This window comes from Orcinus orca, chromosome 10, assembly GCF_937001465.1.
Source record: "Orcinus orca chromosome 10, mOrcOrc1.1, whole genome shotgun sequence".
In the NCBI taxonomy this organism is placed as follows: domain Eukaryota; kingdom Metazoa; phylum Chordata; class Mammalia; order Artiodactyla; family Delphinidae; genus Orcinus; species Orcinus orca.
In genome coordinates this window covers 36,707,472-36,728,561 of record NC_064568.1, presented here as the reverse complement: position 1 = coordinate 36,728,561, position 21,090 = coordinate 36,707,472, and the positions used below count along the sequence as shown (strand labels likewise).

At 38.3% G+C, this 21,090-nt stretch overlaps 1 protein-coding gene across 1 annotated transcript; it reads left to right on the top strand.

Moving 5' to 3' along the window:
- Positions 1–10,539: 10,539 nt before the first annotated feature.
- On the top strand, positions 10,540–12,426 carry IQCF2 (IQ motif containing F2). The gene is given in 3 exon segments (XM_049693578.1): positions 10,540–10,714; positions 10,892–10,997; positions 11,762–12,426. Coding segments are annotated over 3 exon segments (495 nt in total). The 5' UTR covers positions 10,540–10,696; the 3' UTR covers positions 12,133–12,426.
- The last annotated feature ends 8,664 nt before the right edge of the window (positions 12,427–21,090 follow it).

The window sequence follows — 21,090 nt, the reverse complement described above, 5'->3', positions numbered from 1 at the left end:
TGCAATGAACATTGTGGTACATGTCTCTCTTGGAACTATGGTTTTCTCAGGGTATATGCCTAGTAGTGGGATTGCTGGGTCATATGGCAGTTCTATTTTTAGTTTTTTAAGGAAACTCCATACTGTTCTCCGTAGTGGCTGTATCAATTTACATTCCCACCAATAGTGGAAGAGGGTTCCCTTTTCTCCACACCCTCTCCAGCATTTATTGTTTGTAGATTGTCTTATAGGTTTTTTTTTTGAATTTTTGAATTTATTTTATTTGCTTTTTTATACAACAGGTTCTTATTACTTATCCATTTTATACATATTAGTGTATACATGTCAATCCCAATCTCCCAATTCATCACACCACCACCACCACCACCCCGCCCCGCTTTCCCCACTTGGTGTCCATACATTTGTCCTCTACATCTGTGTCTCAATTTCTGCCCTGTAAACCGGTTCATCTGTACCATTTTTCTACGGTCCACATATATGCATTAATATACGATATTTGTTTTTCTCTTTCTGACTTACTCTGTATGACAGTCTCTAGATTCAACCACATCTCTACAAATGACCCAATTTCATTCCTTTTTATGGCTGAGTAATATTCCATTGTATATATGTACCACATCTTCTTTATCCATTCATCTGTCGATGGGCATTTAGGTTGCTTCCATGACCTGGCTATTGTAAACAGTGCTGCAATGAACATTGGGGTGTATGTGTCTTTTTGAATTATGGTTTTCTCTCAGTATATGTCCAGTAGTGGGATTGCTGGGTCATATGGTAATTCTATTTCTAGTTTTTTAAGGAACCTCCATACTGTTCTCCATAGTGGCTGTATCAATTTACATTCCCACCAACAGTGCAAGAGGGTTCCCTTTTCTTCACCCCCTCTCCAGCATTTGTTGTTTGTAGATTTTCTGATGATGTCCACTCTAACTGGTGTGAGTTGATATCTCATTGTAGTTTTAATTTGCATTTCTCTAATAATTAGTGATGGTGAGCAGCTTTTCATGTGCTTCTTGGCCATCTGTATGTCTTCTTGGAGAAATGTCTATTTAGATCTTCTGCCCATTTTTGGATTGGGTTCTTTGTTTTTTTAATATTGAGCTGCATGAGTTGTTTATATATTTTGGAGATTAATCCTTTGTCCGTTGATTCATTTGCACATATTTTCTCCCATTCTGAGGGTTGTCCTTTTGTCGTGTTTGTACTTTCTTGCTTTGCAAAAGGTTTTAAGTTTCATTAGGTCCCATTTGTTTATTTTTGTTTTTATTTCCATTTCTCTAGGAGGTGGATCAAAAAAGTTCTTGCTGTGATTTATGTCAAAGAGTGTTCTTCCTATGTTTTCCTCTAAGAGTTTTATAGTGTCCAGTCTCATATTTAGGTCTCTAATCCATTTTGAGTTTATTTTTGTGTATGGTGTTAGGGAGTGTTCTAATTTCATTATTTTACATGTAGCTGTCCAGTTTTCCCAGCACCACTTATTGAAGAGACAGTCTTTTCTCTATTATATATGCTTGCCTCCTTTGTCATAGATTAGTTGACCATAGGTGTGTGGGTTTATCTCTGGGCTTTCTATCCTGTTCCATTGATCTATATTTCTCTTTTTGTGCCAGTACCATATTGTCTTTATTACTATAGGTTTGTAGTCTGAAGTCAGGGAGTCTGATTCCTCCAGCTCCATTTTTTTCCCTCAAGACTGCTTTGGCTATTCGGGGTCTTTTGTGTCTCCATACACATTTTAAGATTTTTTGTTCTAGTTCTGTAAAAAAAATGCTATTGCTAATTTGATAGGGACTGCATTGAATCTGTAGATTGCTTTGGGTAGTATAGCCATTTTCACAATATTGATTCTTCCAATCCAAGAACATGGTATATCTGTTTGTTTGTATCATCTTTGATATCTTTCATCAGTGTCTTATAGTTTTTTGCATACAGGTCTTTTGTCTCGCTAGGTAGGTTTATTCCTAGGTATTTTATTCTTTTTGTTGCAATGGTAAATGGGAGTGTTTCCTTAATTTCTCTTTCAGATTTTTCATCATTAGTGTATAGGAATGCAAGAGATTTCTGTGCATTAATTTTGTATCCTGCAGCTTTACCAAATTCATTGATTAGCTCTAGTAGTTTCCTGGTGGCATCTTCAGGATTCTCTATGTATAGTATCATGTCATCTGCAAACAGTGACAGTTCTACTTCTTCTTTCCCAATTTGTATTCCTTTTATTTCTTTTTCTTCTCTGATTGCCGTGGCTAGGACTTCCTAAACTATGTTGAATAATAGTGGTGAGAGTGAACATCCTTGTCTTGTTCCTGATCTTAGAGGAAATGCTTTCAGTTTTTCACCATTGAGAATGATGTTTGCTGTGGGTTTGTCATATATGGCCTTTATTATGTTGAGCTAGGTTACATCTATGCCCACTTTCTGGGGAGTTTTTATCATATATGGGTGTTGAATTTTGTCAAAAGCATTTTCTGCATCTATGGAGATGATCATATGGTTTTTATTCTTCAATTTGTTAATATGGTGTATCACATCGATTGATTCGCGTATATTGAAGAATCCTTGCATCCCTGGGATAAATCCCACTTGATCATGGTGTATGATCCTTTTAATATGTTGCTGGATTCTGTTTGCTAGTATTTTATTGAGGATTTTTGCATCTATATTCATCAGTGATATTGGTCTGTAATTTTCTTTTTCTGTAGTATCTTTGACTGGTTTTGGTATCAGGGTGATGGTAGCCTCATAGAATGAGTTTGGGAGTGTTCCTTCCTCTGCAGTTTTTTGGAAGAGTTTGAGAAGGATGGGTGTTAACTCTTCTGTAAATGTCTGATAGAATTCACCTGTGAAGCCATCTGGTCCTGGACTTGTTTGTTGGAAGATTTTTAATCACAGTTTCAATTTCAGTGCTTGTGATTGGTCTGTTCATATTTTCTGTTTCTTCCTGGTTCAGTCTTAGAAGGTTATACCTTTCTAAGAATTTGCCCATTTCTTCCAGGTTGTCCATGTTATTGTCATAGAGTTGCTTGTAGTAGTCTCTTAGGATGCTTTGTATTTCTGCGGTGTCTGTTGTAACTTCTCCTTTTTCATTTCTAATTTTATTGATTTGGGTCCTCTCCCTCTTTTTCTGGGTGAGTTTGGCTAATGGTTTATCAATTTTGTTTATCTTCTCAAAGAACCAGCTTTTAGTTTTATTGATCTTTGCTATTGTTTTCTTTGTTTCTGTTTCATTTATTTCTGCTCTGATCTTCATGATTTCTTTCCTTCTGCTAACTTTGGGTTTTGTTTGTTCATCTTTCTCTAGTTCCTTTTGGTGTAAGGTTAGATTGTTTGAGATTTCTCTTGTTTCTTGAGGTAAGCTTATATTGCTATAAACTTCCCTCTTAGAACTGTTTTTGCTTCATCGCATAGGTTTTGGATCATCGTGTTTTCTTTGTCATTTGTCTCTAGGTATTTTTTGATTTCCTCAGTGATCTCTTGGTTATTTAGTAACATATTGTTTAGCTTCCGTGTGTTTGTGTTTTTTATGTTTTTTTCCCCTGTAATTGATTTCTAATCTCATAGCATTGTGGTCAGAAAAGATGCTTGATATGATTTCAATTTTTGTAAATTTACTGAGACTTGATTTGTGGCCCAGGATGTGATCTATCGTGGAGAATGTTCCGTGCGCACTTGAGAAGAAAGTGTAATCTGCTGTTTGGGGATGGGATGTCCTATAAATATCAATTAAATCTATCTGGTCTATTGTATCATTTAAAGCTTGTGTTTCCTTATGAATTTTCTGTTTGGATGATCTGTCCATTGGTGTAATTGAGGTGTTAAACTCCCCCACTATTATTGTGTTACTGTCGATTGCCTCTTTTATAGCTGTTAGCAGTTGCCTTATGTATTGAGGTGTTCCTATGTTGGGTACATATATATTTATAATTGTTATATCTTCTTCTTGGATTGATCCCTTGATCATTATGTAGTGTCCCTCCTTGTCTCTTGAAACATTCTGTATTTTAAAGTCTATTTTATCTGATATGAGTATTGCTACTCCAGCTTTCTTTTGATTTCCATTTGCATGGAATATCTTTTTCCATCCCCTCACTTTCAGTCTGAATGTGTCCCTAGGTCTGAGGTGGGTCTCTTGTAGACAGCATATATATGGGCCTTGTTTTGGTATCCATTCAGCGAGCCTGTCTTTTGTTTGGAGCATTTAATACATTCACGTTTAAGGTAATTTTTGATACGTATGTTCCTATTACCATTTTCTTAATTGTTTTGGGTTTGTTTTTGTCGGTCCTTTCCTTCTCTTATGCTTCCCACTTAGAGAAGTTCATTTAGCATTTGTTGTAGAGCTGGTTTGGTGGTGCTGAATTCTCTTAGCTTTTGCTTGTCTGGACAGCTTTTGATTTCTCCATCGAATCTGAATGAGATCCTTGCCGGGTAGAGTAATCTTGGTTGTAGGTTCTTCCCTTTCATCACTTTAACTATGTCATGCCACTCTCTTCTGGCTTGTAGAGTTTCTGCTGAGAAATCAGCTGTTAACCTTATGGGAGTTCCCTTGTATGTTATTTATTGTTTTTTCCCTTGCTGCTTTCAATAATTTTTCTTTGTCTTTAATTTTTACCAATTTGATTACTATGTGTCTCGGCGTGTTTCTCCTTGGGTTTTTCGTGCATGGGTTTTTCCTTGGGTTTTTCTGTGCTTCCTGGACTTGGGTGGCTATTTCCTTTCCCACGTTAGGGAAGTTTTTGACTATAATCTCTTCAAATATTTTCTCTGGCCCTTTCTCTCTCTCTTCTCCTTCTGAGACCCCTATAATGCAAATGTTGTTGTGTTTAATGTGGTCCCAGAGGTCTCTGAGGCTGTCTTCATTTCTTTTCATTCTTTTTTCTTTATTCTGTTCCGTGGCATTGAATTCCACCATTCTGTCTTCCAGGGCACTTATCCCTTCTTCTGCCTCAGTTATTCTGCTATAGATTCTCTCTAGTGTATTTTTCATTTCAGTTATTTGTATTGTTCATCTGTTTGTTTGTTCTTTAATTCTTCTAGGTCTTTGTTAAACATTTCTTACATCTTCTCAATCTTTTCCCCCATTCTTTTTCCAAGGTCCTGGATCATCTTCACTATCATTATTCTGAATTCTTTTTCTGGAAGGTTGCCTATCTCAACTTCATTTAGGTGTTTTTCTGGGGTTTTATCTTGTTCCTTCATCTGGTACATAGCCCTCTGCCTTTTCATCTTGTCTATCTTTCTGTGAATGTGGTTTTTGTTCCACAGGCTGCAGGATTGTATTGTTTGTAGATTTTTTTGATGATGGCCATTCTGACTGGAGTGAGGTAATAACCTCATTGTAGTTTTGATTTGCATTTCTCTAATGATTAGTGATGTTGAGTATCCTTTCATTTATTTGTTGGCAATCTGTATATCTTCTCTGGAGAAATGTCTGTTTATCCAACCCATTTTTGGATTGGGTTGTTTGTTTTTTTGATATTGAGCTGCATGAGCTGCTTGTAAATTGTGGAGATTAATCCTTTGCCAGTTGCTTCAGTTGCAAATATTTTCTCCCATTCTGAGGGTTGTCTTTTCGTCTTGTTTATGTTTTCCTTTGCTTTGCAAAAGGTTTTAAGTTTCACTAGGTCCCATTTGTTTACTTTTGTTTTTATTTCCATTTCTCTAGGAAGTGGGTCAAAAAGGATCTTCCTGTGATTTATGTCATAGAGTGTTCTGCCTATGTTTTCCTCTAAGAGTTTTATAGTGTATGGCCTTACATTTAGTTAGACCAGATAGACTTAACTGTTATTTATAGGGCATTCCATCCGAAAGCAGCAGAATAGAGTTTCTTCTCAAGTGCACACAGAACATTCTCCAGGATAGATCACATCTTGGGTCACAAATCAAGTCTCAGTAAATTTAAGAAAATTGAAATCATAGCATACATCTTTTCCAACCACAACGCTATGAGGTTAGAAATCAATTACAGGGAAAAAAAAACTGTAAAAAGCACAAACACGTGGAAGCTAAACAATATGGTAGTAGATAACCAATGGATCACTGAAGAAATGAAGGAGGAAATTAAAAATACCTAGAAACACATGACAACGAAAACACGTTGACCCAAAACCTATGGGATGCAGCAAAAGCAGTTCTAAGAGGGAACTTTATAGCAATACAATCTTACCTCTAGAAACAAGAAAAATGTCAAATAAACAACCTAACCTTACACCTAAAGGAACTAAAGAAAGAAAAACAAGCAAAACGCAAAGTTAGTAGAAGGAAAGAAATGATAAAGGTCAGAGCAGAAATAAATGAAATAGAGACAAAGAAAACAATAAAAAAAAAGATTAGTGAAACTAAAATCTTGTTCTTTCATAAGATAAACAAAATTGATAAACCCTTAGCCATACTCATCAAGAAAAAAAGGGAGAGGACTCAAATCAATAAAATTAGAAATGAAAAAGAAGTTACGACTGACACCACAGAAATACAAAGGCTCATAAGAGATTACTACAAGCAATTATATGCCAATAAAATGGACAACCTGGAAGAAATGGACAAATTCTTAGAAAGGTACAGCCTTCCAAGACTGAACCAGGAAGAAATAGAAAATAGGAATAGACCAATCACAAGTAATGAAATTGAAACTGTGATTAAAAATCTTCCAACAAAAAAAGTCCGGGACCAGATGGCTTCACACGTGAATTCTGTCAAACATTTAGAGAAGAGCTAATACCTATCCTTCTCAAACTCTTCCAAAAAAATTGCAGAGAAAGGAACACTCCCAAGCCCATTCTACGAGGCCACTATCACCCTGATACCAAAACCAGTCAAAGATATCACAAAAAAAGAAAATGATAGTCCAATATCACTGACAAACATAGACACAAAAATCCTTAAGAAAATACTAGCAAACAGAATCCAGCAACACATTAAAAGGATCATACACCATGATCAAGTGGGATTTATCCCAGGGATGCAAGGATTCTTCAATATACGCAAATCAATCAATGTGATACACCATATTAACAAATTGAAGAATAAAAACCATACGATCATCTCCATAGATGCAGAAAATGCTTTTGACAAACTTCAACACCCATATATGATAAAAACTCTCCAGAAAGTGGGCATAGATGGAACCTACCTCAACATAATTGAGGCCATATACGACAAACCCACAGCAAACATCATTCTCAATGGTGAAAAACTGAAAGCATTTCTTCTAAGATCAGGAACAAGACAAGGATGTTCACTCTCACCACTATTATTCAACATAGTTTTGGAAGTCCTAGCCACGGCAATCAGAGAAGAACAAGAAATAAAAGAATCCAAATTGGAAAAGAAGAAGTAAAACTGTCACTGTTTGCAGATGACATGATTCTATACATAGATAATCCTAAAGACCCTACCAGAAAACTACTAGAGCTGATCAATGAATTTGGTAAAGTTGCAGGATACAAAATTAATACACAGAAATCTCTTGCATTCCTATACACTAACAGTGAAAAATTAGAAAAAATAGTTAAAGGAACACTCCCATTTACCATCACAACAAAACGAATAAAATACCTAGGAATAAACCTACTTAAGGAGGCAAAAGACCTGTACTCAGAAAAGTATAAGACACTGATGAAAGATACCAAAGATGACACAAACAGATGGAGAGATACACCATGTTCTTGGTTGGAAGAATCAATATTGTGAAAATGACTATACTATCTAAAGCAATCTACAGATTCAGTGCAACCCCTGTCAAATTACCAATGGCATTTATCACAGAATTAGAATAAAAAATTTTACAATTTGTATGGATACAAAAAAGACCCCGAATAGACAAAGCAATCTTGAGAAAGAAAAATGGAGCTGGAGGAATCAGGCTCCCTGACTTCAGAGTATACTATGAAGCTACAGTAATCAAAACAGTATGATACAGGCACAAAAACAAATATAGATCAATGGAACAGGATAGAAAGCCCAGAGATAAACCCATACACTTTTGGTCACCTAATCTCTGACAAAGGAGGCAAGAATATACAATGGAGAAAAGACAGTCTCTTCAATAAGTGGTGCTGGGAAAACTGGACAGCTACATGTAAAAGAATGAAATTAGAACACTCCCTACACCATACACAAAAATAAACTCAAAATGGATTAAAGACCTAAATGTAAGACCGGACACTATAATACTTTTAGAGGAAAACATAGGCAGAACACTCTATGACATAAATCGCAGCAAGATCTTTTTTGATCCACCTCCTAGAGTGATGAAAATAAAAAACAAAAATAATAAATGGCATCTAATTAAACTTAAAATCTTTTGCACAGCAAAGGAAAGCATAAACAAAACAAAAAGACAACCTTCAGAATGGGAGAAAATATTTGCAAACGAAGCAACCAACAAGGGATTAATCTCCAAAATATACAAATGACTTGTGCAGCTTAATGTCAAAAAAACAAGTAACCCAATCAAAAAATGGGCAGAAGATCTAAATAGACATTTCCACAAAGAAGACATATGGATGGCCAAAAAAACACATGAAAAGGTGCTCAACATCACTAATTATTAGAGGAATGCAAATCAAAACTACAATGAGGTATCACCTCACACCAGTCAGAATGGCCATCATCAAAAAATCTACAAACAATAAATGCTGGAGAGGGTGTGGAGAAAAGGGAACCCTCCTACACTTTTGGTGGCACTGTAAATTGGTGCAGCCACTGTGGAGAACAGTATGGATTTTCCTTAAAAAACTAGAAATAGAACTACCATATGACCCAGCAATCCCACACCTAGGCATATACCTGGAGAAAACCATAGTTCAAAAATATACATGCGGGGACTTCCCTGGTGGTTGAGTGGCTAAGACTTTGCCTTCCAATGTAGGGGGTGTGGGTTCGATTCCTGGTTGGGGAGCTAAGATCCCACATGCCTTGCAGCCAAAAAACCAAAACATAAAACAGAAGCAATATTGTAACAAATTCAGTAAAGACTTTAACAATGGTCCACATCAAGAAAATCTTTAAAAAAAAAAAAGATACATGCACGCAAATGTTCATTGCAGTACTATTTACAATAGCCAGAACATGGAAGCAACCTAAATGTCCATCAACAGAGGAATGGATAAAGAAGATATAGTACATATATACAATGGAATATTACTGAGCCATAAAAAAGAACAAAATAATGCCCTTTGCAGCAACATGGATAGACCTAGAGACTGTCATACTGATTGAAGTAAGTCAGACACAGAAAGACAAATATCATATGATATCGCATATATGTGGAATTTAAAAAAAAAAGAGGTAAAAGTCACGGATGTAGAAAACAAACTTATGGTTACCAGGGGATAAGGGGGAGGGGAGGATAAATTGGGAGATTGGGATTGACATATACACACTACTATATATAAAATAGATAATAAGGACCTACTGTGTAGCACAGGGAACTCTACTCAATACTCTGTGATGGCCTATATGGGAAAAGAATCTTAAAAAAAAAAAGAGTAGGTGTATATATATATATATATGTATGTATATATATCTATATCTATATCTATATATATATATATATATATAACTGATTCACTTTGCTGTACACCTGAAAGTAAGACAACATTGTAAATCAACTATACTCCAATAAAAATTTTTTAAAAAAGAAATTCTCTGCTTAGAAATAATCATAGTAATAAATAACTCAGGCAATAAACATTAAGAAATGCTAATCTGAAGATGTGACCAAGATGGTGAAGTAGGTAGACCCTGAGCTCACCTCCTCCCACAAGAATACCAAAATTACAACTACTTACAAAGCGACTATCTATGAGAATGACCTAAAGACTAGCAGAAACGATTTTCCACAGCTAAAGATATGAAGAAGGAACCACAACGAGATGGGTGGGAGGAATGGAGTCAGTATAGTCAAGACCCACACTCCAGGGTGACAACCCACAAACAAAAGGATAATAATTATTACAGAGGTTCTCCCCAAGGAGTGAGGGGTCTGAGCCCCACACAGGGCTCCTTCGCCTGGGGATCCTGCACCGGGATGATGAGCCCCCAGAATTTCTGGCTTTGAAGTCCAGCGGGGCTTGTGTGGGGGAAAGCTGGAGGGCTGTGGGAAACAGAGACTGTTCTTAAAGCACTCATGAAAAATCTCACACGCTCTGAGACCCAGCACAGAGGCAGTAATTTGAAAGTAATTTGAAAAATATCAGCTTTTAAATTTATCTTCCACCACTCATTTTTGTTTTCTATTTAATTAATTTTAAGATTGTTTTTTATTTTACTGCTTTCTAGATTCATCTAGTCTCTCTAGTTTCCTATGGCACACTGAGGTACTGAAACTTGAATCCAGGGAAGACAGGAAGTGCTAAGTCTGAGAGACAGTAGAGAGCTGTATGGAGCTATCCTACCATGGTCCCTCCTGCCCTCCTGTGTGACTGATAATGAGAAAGGATGTGGATGGACCTCACTGGAGGAACGGCACCCAAGTGCCCTGTCTTTCCACTCTGAGTTCGGATATGTCTCTGACAGAAGGGAAGTGGACAGGTAATACAAGTTCGCATGGAGCTTGTTTGTGAGGAAGACTCAACTTATGTGGCATATATCCTAATCCTGATGTCATAAAGCAATTGTTAACTCATAGCTCTCCCCCTCATATTACTCATCAGACCTTGGGAAGTAGAGAAATAAAGGAACCATCTAGAGACAAGCCATGGGGGTTCGATTTTGTGTAAGAGACATGGCCAGATCTACTCAGCAGGCTTGAGGGTGGGTGGGAATCACTCTGGACTTCACAGCTTTTGGGAAAAAAGAGGATGCTGAGGCAGTGGGTATCTTTGTGCAGAGCCATAGAGAGAAACGGTACTCTTAGCTCATCCATTCATTTCCCGTTTAATTCTCATGACAGACAGATGGCAATTCAATTTTAATTGTGATTGAGGATTCCGAAGACGAAATTAGGTTGAAGCAGAAGAAGAAGCAGAAGCAGAAGTAGCAGCAGAAAAAAGAGGTAGGTAAAATCTCCATATAATTAACAGATATCCAGAACATTTATGTCAGTGTCATGAGGGTGTGGAATTGTGCCTCTTAGGGATCCAGAGTTTAAAGTAATCAGGAGTCAGTTCAATACTGGCTTATTTTTCCTTCACTTCCTTCTCAGCATGAACTCTCTGGCTCTGGGTTTGACTGTGACACAAAGAGTGAATGGCGAGAAGGAAAGCCATCAAGAAATGCATGAGCTGGGAGATGAGGATGTGAGGACTCTGAATTAGAAAGTAGAATGTTCACAGTATGGGGAGGCTGGGAGTAGAATATGTGATGAGGGTGTTAAAAACTCACCGCCATATTGAAATACACTGTTGTGGCAGAAAGAAATCAGCCAATGGGACTAGAATTAGCAGAGAATACCAGGCAAAAGCATTATGAGGCCAAACCTCCCAAACCCAATAAGCACTGAAGAGGTAGAGTACAACTAAGTCCCTCACATTCTTAATGCACCCTCCTAGTTACTAATGGTTTTTCTCTTGATCCATGCACCTGTGAGGTAATCAAGAGGAGGATGCTATGACTCTGAGGGTAAGGTGATGTGTCCATGTTGGCAGAGGAGGACTCACCACCCAGGACTTCTGCCTCTTAGTGTCCTGCTAACTCCCCTGAAGTCTCCAAAGAAGGGCTGACTATTAAAAGAATCAAGGCCCTTTCCAGGAATATCCTAGAAGTTGGTGGCAGGAAGTTCCCTGAGTGGTCTCTCTTATCTCTGCCTAGAAAAATATAAAAGAAAGAATAAAAGCAGCCGAGAAGATCCAGGCCTGGTTGCGTGGAACCCTGGTGCACCAGACATTGTTACACGCAGCCCTCAAGGCCTGGATCATTCAGTGCTGGTGGAGACTGACAATGGACAGGCTGTGGCAGAAGAAGCGGAGGGCAGCCCTGATTTCCTACGCACACACAGAGAGGGCAGTGGTCAAGCTCCAGGCTTTGGTCTGTATGTGGCACATCCACTGGTGTTACTGCCAGGTGCTCAATGCCATCTACATGATCCAGTACCACTGGCAAGGCCACAACTACCAGACCTGTGCTCTTCTCCGGGGCCACTGTGTAGTCACAGCCACTCACCTGCAGTTCCACATTGAAATCATCAACCCCTAAGGGATGGCAAGAAGCGGCACTGTCTCCTGTCCTCAGTAAAGGTCTAACCTGATCTGGTATGTCTCATGGTCTCCCCACCAGCTAATGGAAATTTTAGGACTTAAGCCATGCTGCCTCCTCTTCTCCCTGGGAAAGAACTTTAGTGAGGTTTTTCCCTTGTGCCCATGAACCCTGTTCTGGACTGACAATTCCATATGCTACTTACTTAGTTGTCCAAACAGAAACCAAGGTCCTAGTCTAATATAACAGAGCCAGAAGTCCCAGCTCCCATCCCCAGCCCCATTCCTTTCTTCTCGCCAGGAATCTGCGAGACAGGTGAGCTACATCTTCCTGAAGACTTTGGGTACCTCTGCACATGAGAACAGACAGTGAGGGTCTTCTCTGTCCGCCTGTAGTTGGGGATTGACTGGGATCTCAGATGCCTCAGACAAGGTATCTTTGGCAATCACCTAGTGAAAAGGTCAGCATGTGGCTGACTCTTCTGGTAGAAGTGCAGTGCAGCCCCAGGTAAAGGACAGGAGGCTGGCCTTAGTGATAGATGTGACTGAGCATGCTGACGAGCAGGTGATGACCCTGGGGACTGGTAGAAAACAGGAGTTCATGGCACTTCAACTCCATCTTCACAATTCCCTTACTAGAACTCCTCTCCCTGAGGGCTGTGTAGCAAACAGGGCTCCCCCTGATATTACCCCCATCCCTACTCTTGTCTCCATTCTCACTCCCATGGTCACACTAAAGCAATGCTATACTCAGTAGCAATTTCTGTGATGATGGAAATGTTCTGTATCAGTGCTGTCCAGTGTGGTAGCCACTAGCCACACATGGCTGTGGAGCACTTGAAATGTCCCTGGTGCAACTAAAGAATTGACTTTTAAATTTTATTTAAATTAATTTATATTTAAATAGCCACATATGGCTAGTGCCTATTCCATTGAATAGTGTGGCTCTGGACCTTACCATTAACCAATCAGTGTACTGTTGCCCAAATTGCTTTTTCTGGAGTTTCATTCTCTTTTTACTTTATTCTCTCCTTCCAGTTCACCTTTCAAATACCCCTAATAGAATGTTTCTTCAGATGTGATAAAGTCTTCCAATCTATTGACCCTACCATTTTTTTTTACAGCCATCACCCTGACAAACCCTTGTATCTCTCTTTACCCAGTTCAGATTCTATACTTAATTATTGTAATCTCTCTCCTGAACAACTTGAATTCCCTTGGTCCTCTCTCTGCAAATGTATGTGGGATGAACTTAATTATCTACCTGCTCTGTGCCTGCAGAAGAGTGGCATGGCTAGAGCAAAACACCCATGAGGCATGGTCTCGGTTCATATTCATGACTGCAAATCTCCATTGGACAAATTTCCCAATAAATTTATCTGGTGTGTTTGCATTTCTTTTTTCTGAATTGAATAATTCATACCACCTCCTCTCCAAATGCCCAATTCTACTTCTCCCCTTGAACTCCATAATGATGATATATGTCACCACACACTTAACAGAAGAAATGGGAGGAGACTGGACCTCCATCTTCCTATCACCTCATTCTCCATCCCAGCTCCATCTGGACCACACTTGCTGCCTTCCCTCCAAGTGAAATAAATGAAGGGTCTTTGATCCCATCAAAGGTTAACTCCTCCATTATCCTGCTGCCATCTCAAGGTGTTTGATCCTGCATTCATAACCCCCCTATCCAAATTATCAATGTCTACCTCTTCCATCTTTAAAAAATACGATCTTAATCAGTTTCTTTTCCAGTTCTCTGTTTCTCCTCATAGCAAATCATGCCGTCACTGTTTCCACTTCTGTTCCTACTATTTTCTCTTCAGCGCATTCCAATCAGGCTTCTACCCCTCTTACTTCACTGACACTGCACTCATCAACATCACCAACATTGCAACTGACCAAATCCAATGGTTATTTCTCTGTTCTTATGCATTCTCTCTACATAAGGCTACAGAGTTAATTACTCCCTTCTTATTGAAATACATAATTTTTTAAAAGCAAACAACAAAAATCATACCACTTAATCCACAGTACTTTAATATATATCTTTAATAGATGAGACCTTTGTAAAAATATAACCTCAATATTATCATATCTATCAACAGTCACAATAATTCATAGAATATATATGTAATATCATATATCTTAATATCATAGAATATATATGTACCTAATAACTGAGCTTCAAGATACATAAAGTAGAATTCCCCTGTGCCCCTTTGTGGTCACCCACTACTCTCCACCAAACCCTAGCAACCACTGGTCTGTAATATGTACGAATTGTTTTCCCTTTTCCAGAATGTCATGTAGAAGGAATAATAATTTGTAGCCTTTTGAATCTGGCTTCTTTCATTTAGCATAATGTGTCTGAGACCTGTGGTGTTGTGGGTACTCATTTGTTTTAATTACTGAGTGGTATTCCATTGTATGGATGTTATCAGAAATTTTTACCAGTTGAAGGGTCTTGGAGTTGTTTCCAGTTTGGGGTGATTACAAATTAATCTGCTATGTATATGTGTGTTTTTTTGTGTGAACCTAAGTTTTGCACTTTATTTGGTTAAAAACCTAGGAGTGAGAGCTTCCAATTTTGGTACAAGATGGTGTCAACTAATTTTCCCTTCTCTTCCCCTCTAAATACAAACTAAATACTCTGAAAATAATTCAACAATCATAAAAGGACTCTGAAATATGGAGAGATGGCGGATCATCTAGGAGTCTCAAGATTTTAAAAGGTACACCTAGATGAATTCTTGTTTTATCTGTCATACATCTCAGACTGGACACCAGATATGTCTGCAATCTAAAACCAACAACAGGCATAGGGAAAGCTAAACAAAACAAACAAAACAAGAAAAGCATGCTCTCTCTGGTCAAAAGAAGGGGAAGCCCAGCAGAGACTAAGCAGGGAGACCCACGCCTAGTGGCAACAGCAGACTGAATTGCCTACGGTACCCTTATAAGCCAACCCATCCCATGCCCCACATGCACTGGCAGCAACAGGCATGATCTGCTCACAACAGCAGCAACAGTGGAACCCAGGCTTATCCACCCACTCCACACCCCACATCCATTAGCAGTGGTGACCCAGTCTGTCCTCAGCAGCAGTGAAAGCAGAACCCATGTGGGCCAACACACTTCATTTATCATCTGCTAACAGAAGCAGGCTTGATCTACCCACAGCAGCAACAGCAGAACCTGAGCAGATCAACCCATCTCCTACCCCAAACTAAATGGGAGGAGAGAGGGGATCCTCCTGTACCTCAGCTCCAACAAGCCTAGTATCTCCTGGCCTTCCAGTCAGTGGCAGAGGCAATCCAGACCTAACAGCACCTGGCCATCCAGCCAGCCACAGAAGAAGATCCAGAACAGGAACTTCCTGTCCCTCCACCCAACAGCAAAATGCAGTCCAGGTAGCCCTTCTCTCCTCCAGTGGCACCAGCAGAGACCGGGTGGGACACCCACTGACACCAGGTGGCCAGTGAACAGGCCAGCATATTGCGCTCTACCTCAGAAGTCCAACATCCTAAACCCTCCATCTAATGGCAAGAGGGAACCCAGGAAAATGGCTTCTACCTTGTAGGTGGCACCAGAAGGGATCCAGTGGAACCAAAAGAATAAAGCAGACCAGAATTGCATTGAAAGAGCCCAGAAAAGAAAATTCTCATTGGAAACAGGGCCCACAAAAGTAGGCCAGCATCTACATACTAAACCTAAATAGGATGCTGCCTTCTAGAATAGAAGATTTAAATGGCCTTGAGAGCCTCCTAATATAATATCCAAAATGTCCAGCATACAATAGAAAATCACTCATCATACCAAGAACCAATAAAAGTATGATGTTAGATGTGGATTCTCTTTATCAAGTTAAAGTTTGGTAGTTCCCTCTATTCCTAACTTGCTAAGAGTTTCGTTTTTATCATGAATGGGTGTTGGATTTTGTCAAATGGTTTTTCTGTTTCTGACTATATATAGTCATATGATTTTTCTTCTTTAGCCTGTTGATATGGTGGATTGATTAATTTTTGAATGTTTGAAGTAGCCTCGCTTACCTGGGATAAATTTATACTTGGTGCTGGTGTATAATTTCTTTTGTACCTTGTTGGGTTTGATTTTTACCTCTACGTTCCTGAGAGGAACGTACACTTTTTAAAAAATTCCCTTTGTCTGATTTTGATATCAAGGTAATACTGACCTCATAAAAATTGGGAGCATTCTCTCCTTTTCTGTTTCCTGGAAGACATTATGTAAAATTGGTGTGAAAATTCTTCTTTAAATATTTTGTAAAAATTCTTTAGTGAAGCCATCTGGGCCTGGAGATCTCTTTTTAGAGAACTTTTAAATTACAAATTCAATTTCTTTAATGGCCAAGGGACTATTCAGGTATCTGTTTCATCTGATTGGGTTGGTATTGTGTAACTTTCAAACAGTTGATTAATTTCTTTTAAGTTGTTGAATTTATGAGAATAAAGTTACTCATGGTGTGTTTCCTTATGCTTTTTTTAATATTTTATTTTATTTTTTTAATACAGCAGGTTTTTATTAGTTATCCATTTTATACATTTTAGTGTATATATGTCAATCCCAATCTCCCAGTTCATCCCACCACCACCACCACCACCACCCCAATTTCCCCCCTTGGTTCCATACAGTTGTTCTGTACATCTTTGTCTCTATTTCTGCCTTGCAAACCAGTTCATCTGTAACATTTTTCTAGATTCCACATATATGCGTTAATATACGATATTTGTTTTTCTCTTCCTGACTTACTTCACTCTATATGACAGTCTCTATGTCCATTAACGTCTCTACAAATGACCCAATTTCGTTCCTTTTTATGGCTGAGTAATATTCCATTGTATAAATGTACCACATCTTCTTTATCCATTCGTCTGTTGATGGGCATTTAGGTTGCTTCCATGGCCTGGCTATTGTAAATAGTGCTGCAATGAACATTGTGTACATGACTCTTTTTGAATTATGGTTTTCTCTGGGTATATGCCCAGTAGTGGGATTACAGGGTCATATGGTAATTCTATTTTTAGTTTTTTAAGGAACCTCCATACTGTTCTCCATAGTGGCTGTATCAATTTACATTCCCACCAACAGTGCAAGAGGGTTCCCTTTTCTCCACACCCTCTGCAGCGTTTGTCGTTTGTAGATTTTCTGATGATGGCCATTCTGATTGGTGTGAGGTGATATCTCCTTGTAGTTTTGATTTGCATTTCTCTGTTCCCTTATGCTTTTAATGGCTGCCAGATCTATAGTGGGGGGAATGGGAGAAAGTCTAGGCAAAAAGTTCTTAGACTTGACTGCAAACATACAATCCATAAAAGGAAAATTGATACATTAGACTTGGTCAAATTTAAAACTTTTGCTCTATGAAAGACGCTGTTAAGAGAATGAAAAGACAAGTTGGGTGACAGGAGAAAATATTTGCAAACCACATATTTGATGAATTTGTATCTAGAATATATTTTTATCATTTTTCCAGTTTTATTGAGGTATAATTACAAATAAAAATTGTATATATTTAAGATGTACAACATGATGGTTTGATATATGTATACATTGTGAAATGATTACCACAATCAAGTTAACGCATCCATTACCTCACAGTTACCTTTTCTTTAAAACAAGAACCCTTAAAAACCACTCTCAGCAAATTTCAAGTATACAGTTCAATATTATTATTATATTCACCATGCTGTCCATTAGATCCCCAAACTTATCATATAACTGAAAGTTTTTACCATTTAATAAACAGCCCCCCATTTTCAGCACCTCCCAGCCCCTAGTAACCACTGTTCAACTCTGTTAGATTCCACTTTGTGAGATTGTACAGTATTTGTCTTTCTCTGTTGGGCTTATTTTACTTATGTCCTCCATAAGGTCCTCCAGGTTCATCTATGTTGTCACAAATGTAAGGATTTCTTTCTCTTTTTATGGCTGAAAAATATTTCATTTTATATGTGTATCCATTCGTCCTTTGATAGAAAGAGGGTATTTCCATAGCTTGGCTATTATGAATAATGCTACAGTAAACATGAGAATGCAGATATTTCTTTGATAAAGTGATTTTATTTCCTTTGGATATATACCCAGAAGTAGGATTGCTAGATCATATGGTAGTTTTATTTTGAATGTATTGAGGAACCTCCATACTGATTAACATAATGATTGTACCAACTTATATCCCACCAGCAGTGTATACAAGGATTCCCTTATCTCCACACCCTCGCCAACACTTGTTATCATTTGTCTTTTGATAATAGCCATTCTAACGGGTGTGAGGTTATATCACATGTGGTTTTGACTTGCATTTCCATTATTAGTGGTGTTGAGTAATTTTTTCATCTACCTGTTGGCCATTTGTATGTATTCTTTGGAAAAGTGTCTATTCAGGTCACTGGCCATTTTTTAATTAGGTTTGGTTTTGTTTTTGTTGTTATTGTTTGTCTTCATTATTGGATTATATGAGTTCCTGGTATATTTTGGCAATTAACCCCTTATCAGACACACGTTTTACAAATATTTTCTCTTGTGCCGCAGGGTGCTTTTTTATATTGCTGATTGTTTCCTTTGCTGTGCAGAAGTTTTTAATTTGCTGTAGTCTCACTTGTTTATTTTTGCTTTTGTTGCCTGTGCTTTTGAGGTCATATCCAAAAAAATCATTGCCAAGACCAATGTCAAGCAGTATTTCCCCTGTTTTCTTCTAGGAGTTTTGTGGTTTTAGGTCTTGCACTTAAGTCTTTGATCCACTTTGAGTTGATTTTTGCATATGGTGTAAGGGAAGTGTCCAATTTCATTCTTTTGCATGTGGATATAGTTTTCCCACCAGTTATTGAAGAGACCATTCTTTACCAATTGTATATTCTTGGCTCCCTTGTCAAATATTACTTCACCCTACATATATGTATGTGTTTATTACTGGGCTCTCAATTCTGTCCAGTTGGTCTGTGTCTGTTTTTAATGTCAGTTCCATACTGTTCTGATTACTATAGCTTTGTAATATATTTTGTAATCAGGAAGTGTGATTCCTCCAGCTTTGTTCTTTTTTTCTCAAGAATACTTCGGGTATTTAGGGTCTTTTACAGTTATATACAAATTTTAGGAATTTTTCTATTTCTGTGAAAAATGCCATTGGAATTATGATAGGGATTACACTGAATCTATAGATTGCTTTGGCTGGTAAGGCTATTTTAACAGTGTTAACTCTTCTGAACCCTGAACATGGGATATCTTTCCATTTATTTGTATCTTCTTCTATTTCTTTAGTTTTCAATGTATAGATCTTTCACCTCCTTGGTTAAATTTATTCCTAGGTATTTTATTGTTTTTGATGCTGTTGTAAATGAGACTTTTTAAAATATCTTTTTTCAGATAGGTTATTTTTATTATATAGAAATGCAACTGATTTTTGTATGTTGATTTTGTATCCTGCAACTTTACTGAATTTGTTTATTAGTTCAAACAGTTTATTGGTAGAGTCTTTAGGGTCTAATTGAAGGCATCATTCCAGAAACTTGGACAGTAAACTGTCATTAATTTTGGTTAATTTCAGCTTTTATGGTACTGGCTATCCATCCCTGACACCCTAGCCCCCAGCGCTATTCCAGGCATCCGTGAATGAGTTCTGGAGAAATTTGTATGAAGCTTGCAGAATCCAAGGTGAGCAATAAAGAATCTGTCCTTCAAATATTAGGGATCTGTGCTCATTTTGCTGATGACTACTTGTGATCACAGAGGTGCAGAAACAGAGACAGGGGCCATTGTTGCAATCCCCACCACAGTTGTTGCAACACCCTCCCCTTCCAGCTGAAGTGGCTTACAGGGGATTTAAAGAGATGGGACCTCTCCTTCCTCCCCCACCCCTTTTCTCTTTTTCCCTTTTTGGGAGCCAGACCCTTAAGGACTAGGACACTTAAAAATAACCACATAGGGCTTCCCTGGTGGCGCAGTGGTTGAGAGTCCGCCTGCCGATGCAGGGGACACAGGTTCGTGCCCCGGTCCAGGAAGATTCCCACATGCCACGGAGCGGCTGAGCCCGTGAGCCATGGCCTCTGAGCCTGTGCGTCCGGAGCCTGTGCTCTGCAACGGGAGAGGCCACAACAGTGAGAGGCCTGCGTACCGCAAAAAAAAAAAAAAAAAGTAACCACATATACAAGGAAATTTTAAAAGTCACCATGTATGCCCAGGGAAAGGTGGAGGCCCAGAAAAGACCAGAGAAGACCTTAAGTTTACACCTATACTGATCCCCAGCACAGAGACACCCTACAACGAACCAACAACAACAGCAAAAACAGCAAAATCAGGGAAAGAGTGAAAAATTGACCTCTAGAATAACCACATTATGAGATTCAAATGTTCAATCTTCAACAACAACAAAAAAATTACAAAGCATACAAAGAAAGAGGAAAATTATGGCCCATTCAAAGGAAAAAAGTAAATCAACAGAAACTGTCCCTGAGAAAGACAAGGTGGTGGACTTAATGTAAAAATACTCTAAAACAACTAAACCTTGAAGACCTTATGTTAAGTGAAATAAGTCAGTCATAAAAGGACAAATATTGTATGATTCCACTCATATAGGGCATTTAGAGTAATCGAATTCATAGAGACAAAATAGAATAGTGGTTGCCAGAGGCTGGGGAAGGGGAGAATGAAGAATTATTGTTCAATGTGTACAGAGTTTCAGTTTTGCGAGATAAATGAAGTTCTGGAGATGGATGGAGGCGATAGCTGCACAACAATTTGAATATGCTTAATTTTACTGAGCTGTTTACTCAAAAATGGTTAAAATGGTAAATTTTATGTTATGTGTATTTACCACAATTTTTAAATAGTATTTTTTAAAGACTTTGGGGGAAAGAGCAAAAGATGACACAGGACTTCACGTTGCACAACTACATCGGGGCACCATTTACATAGACCACACTGTGAAAGAATCTCCCTG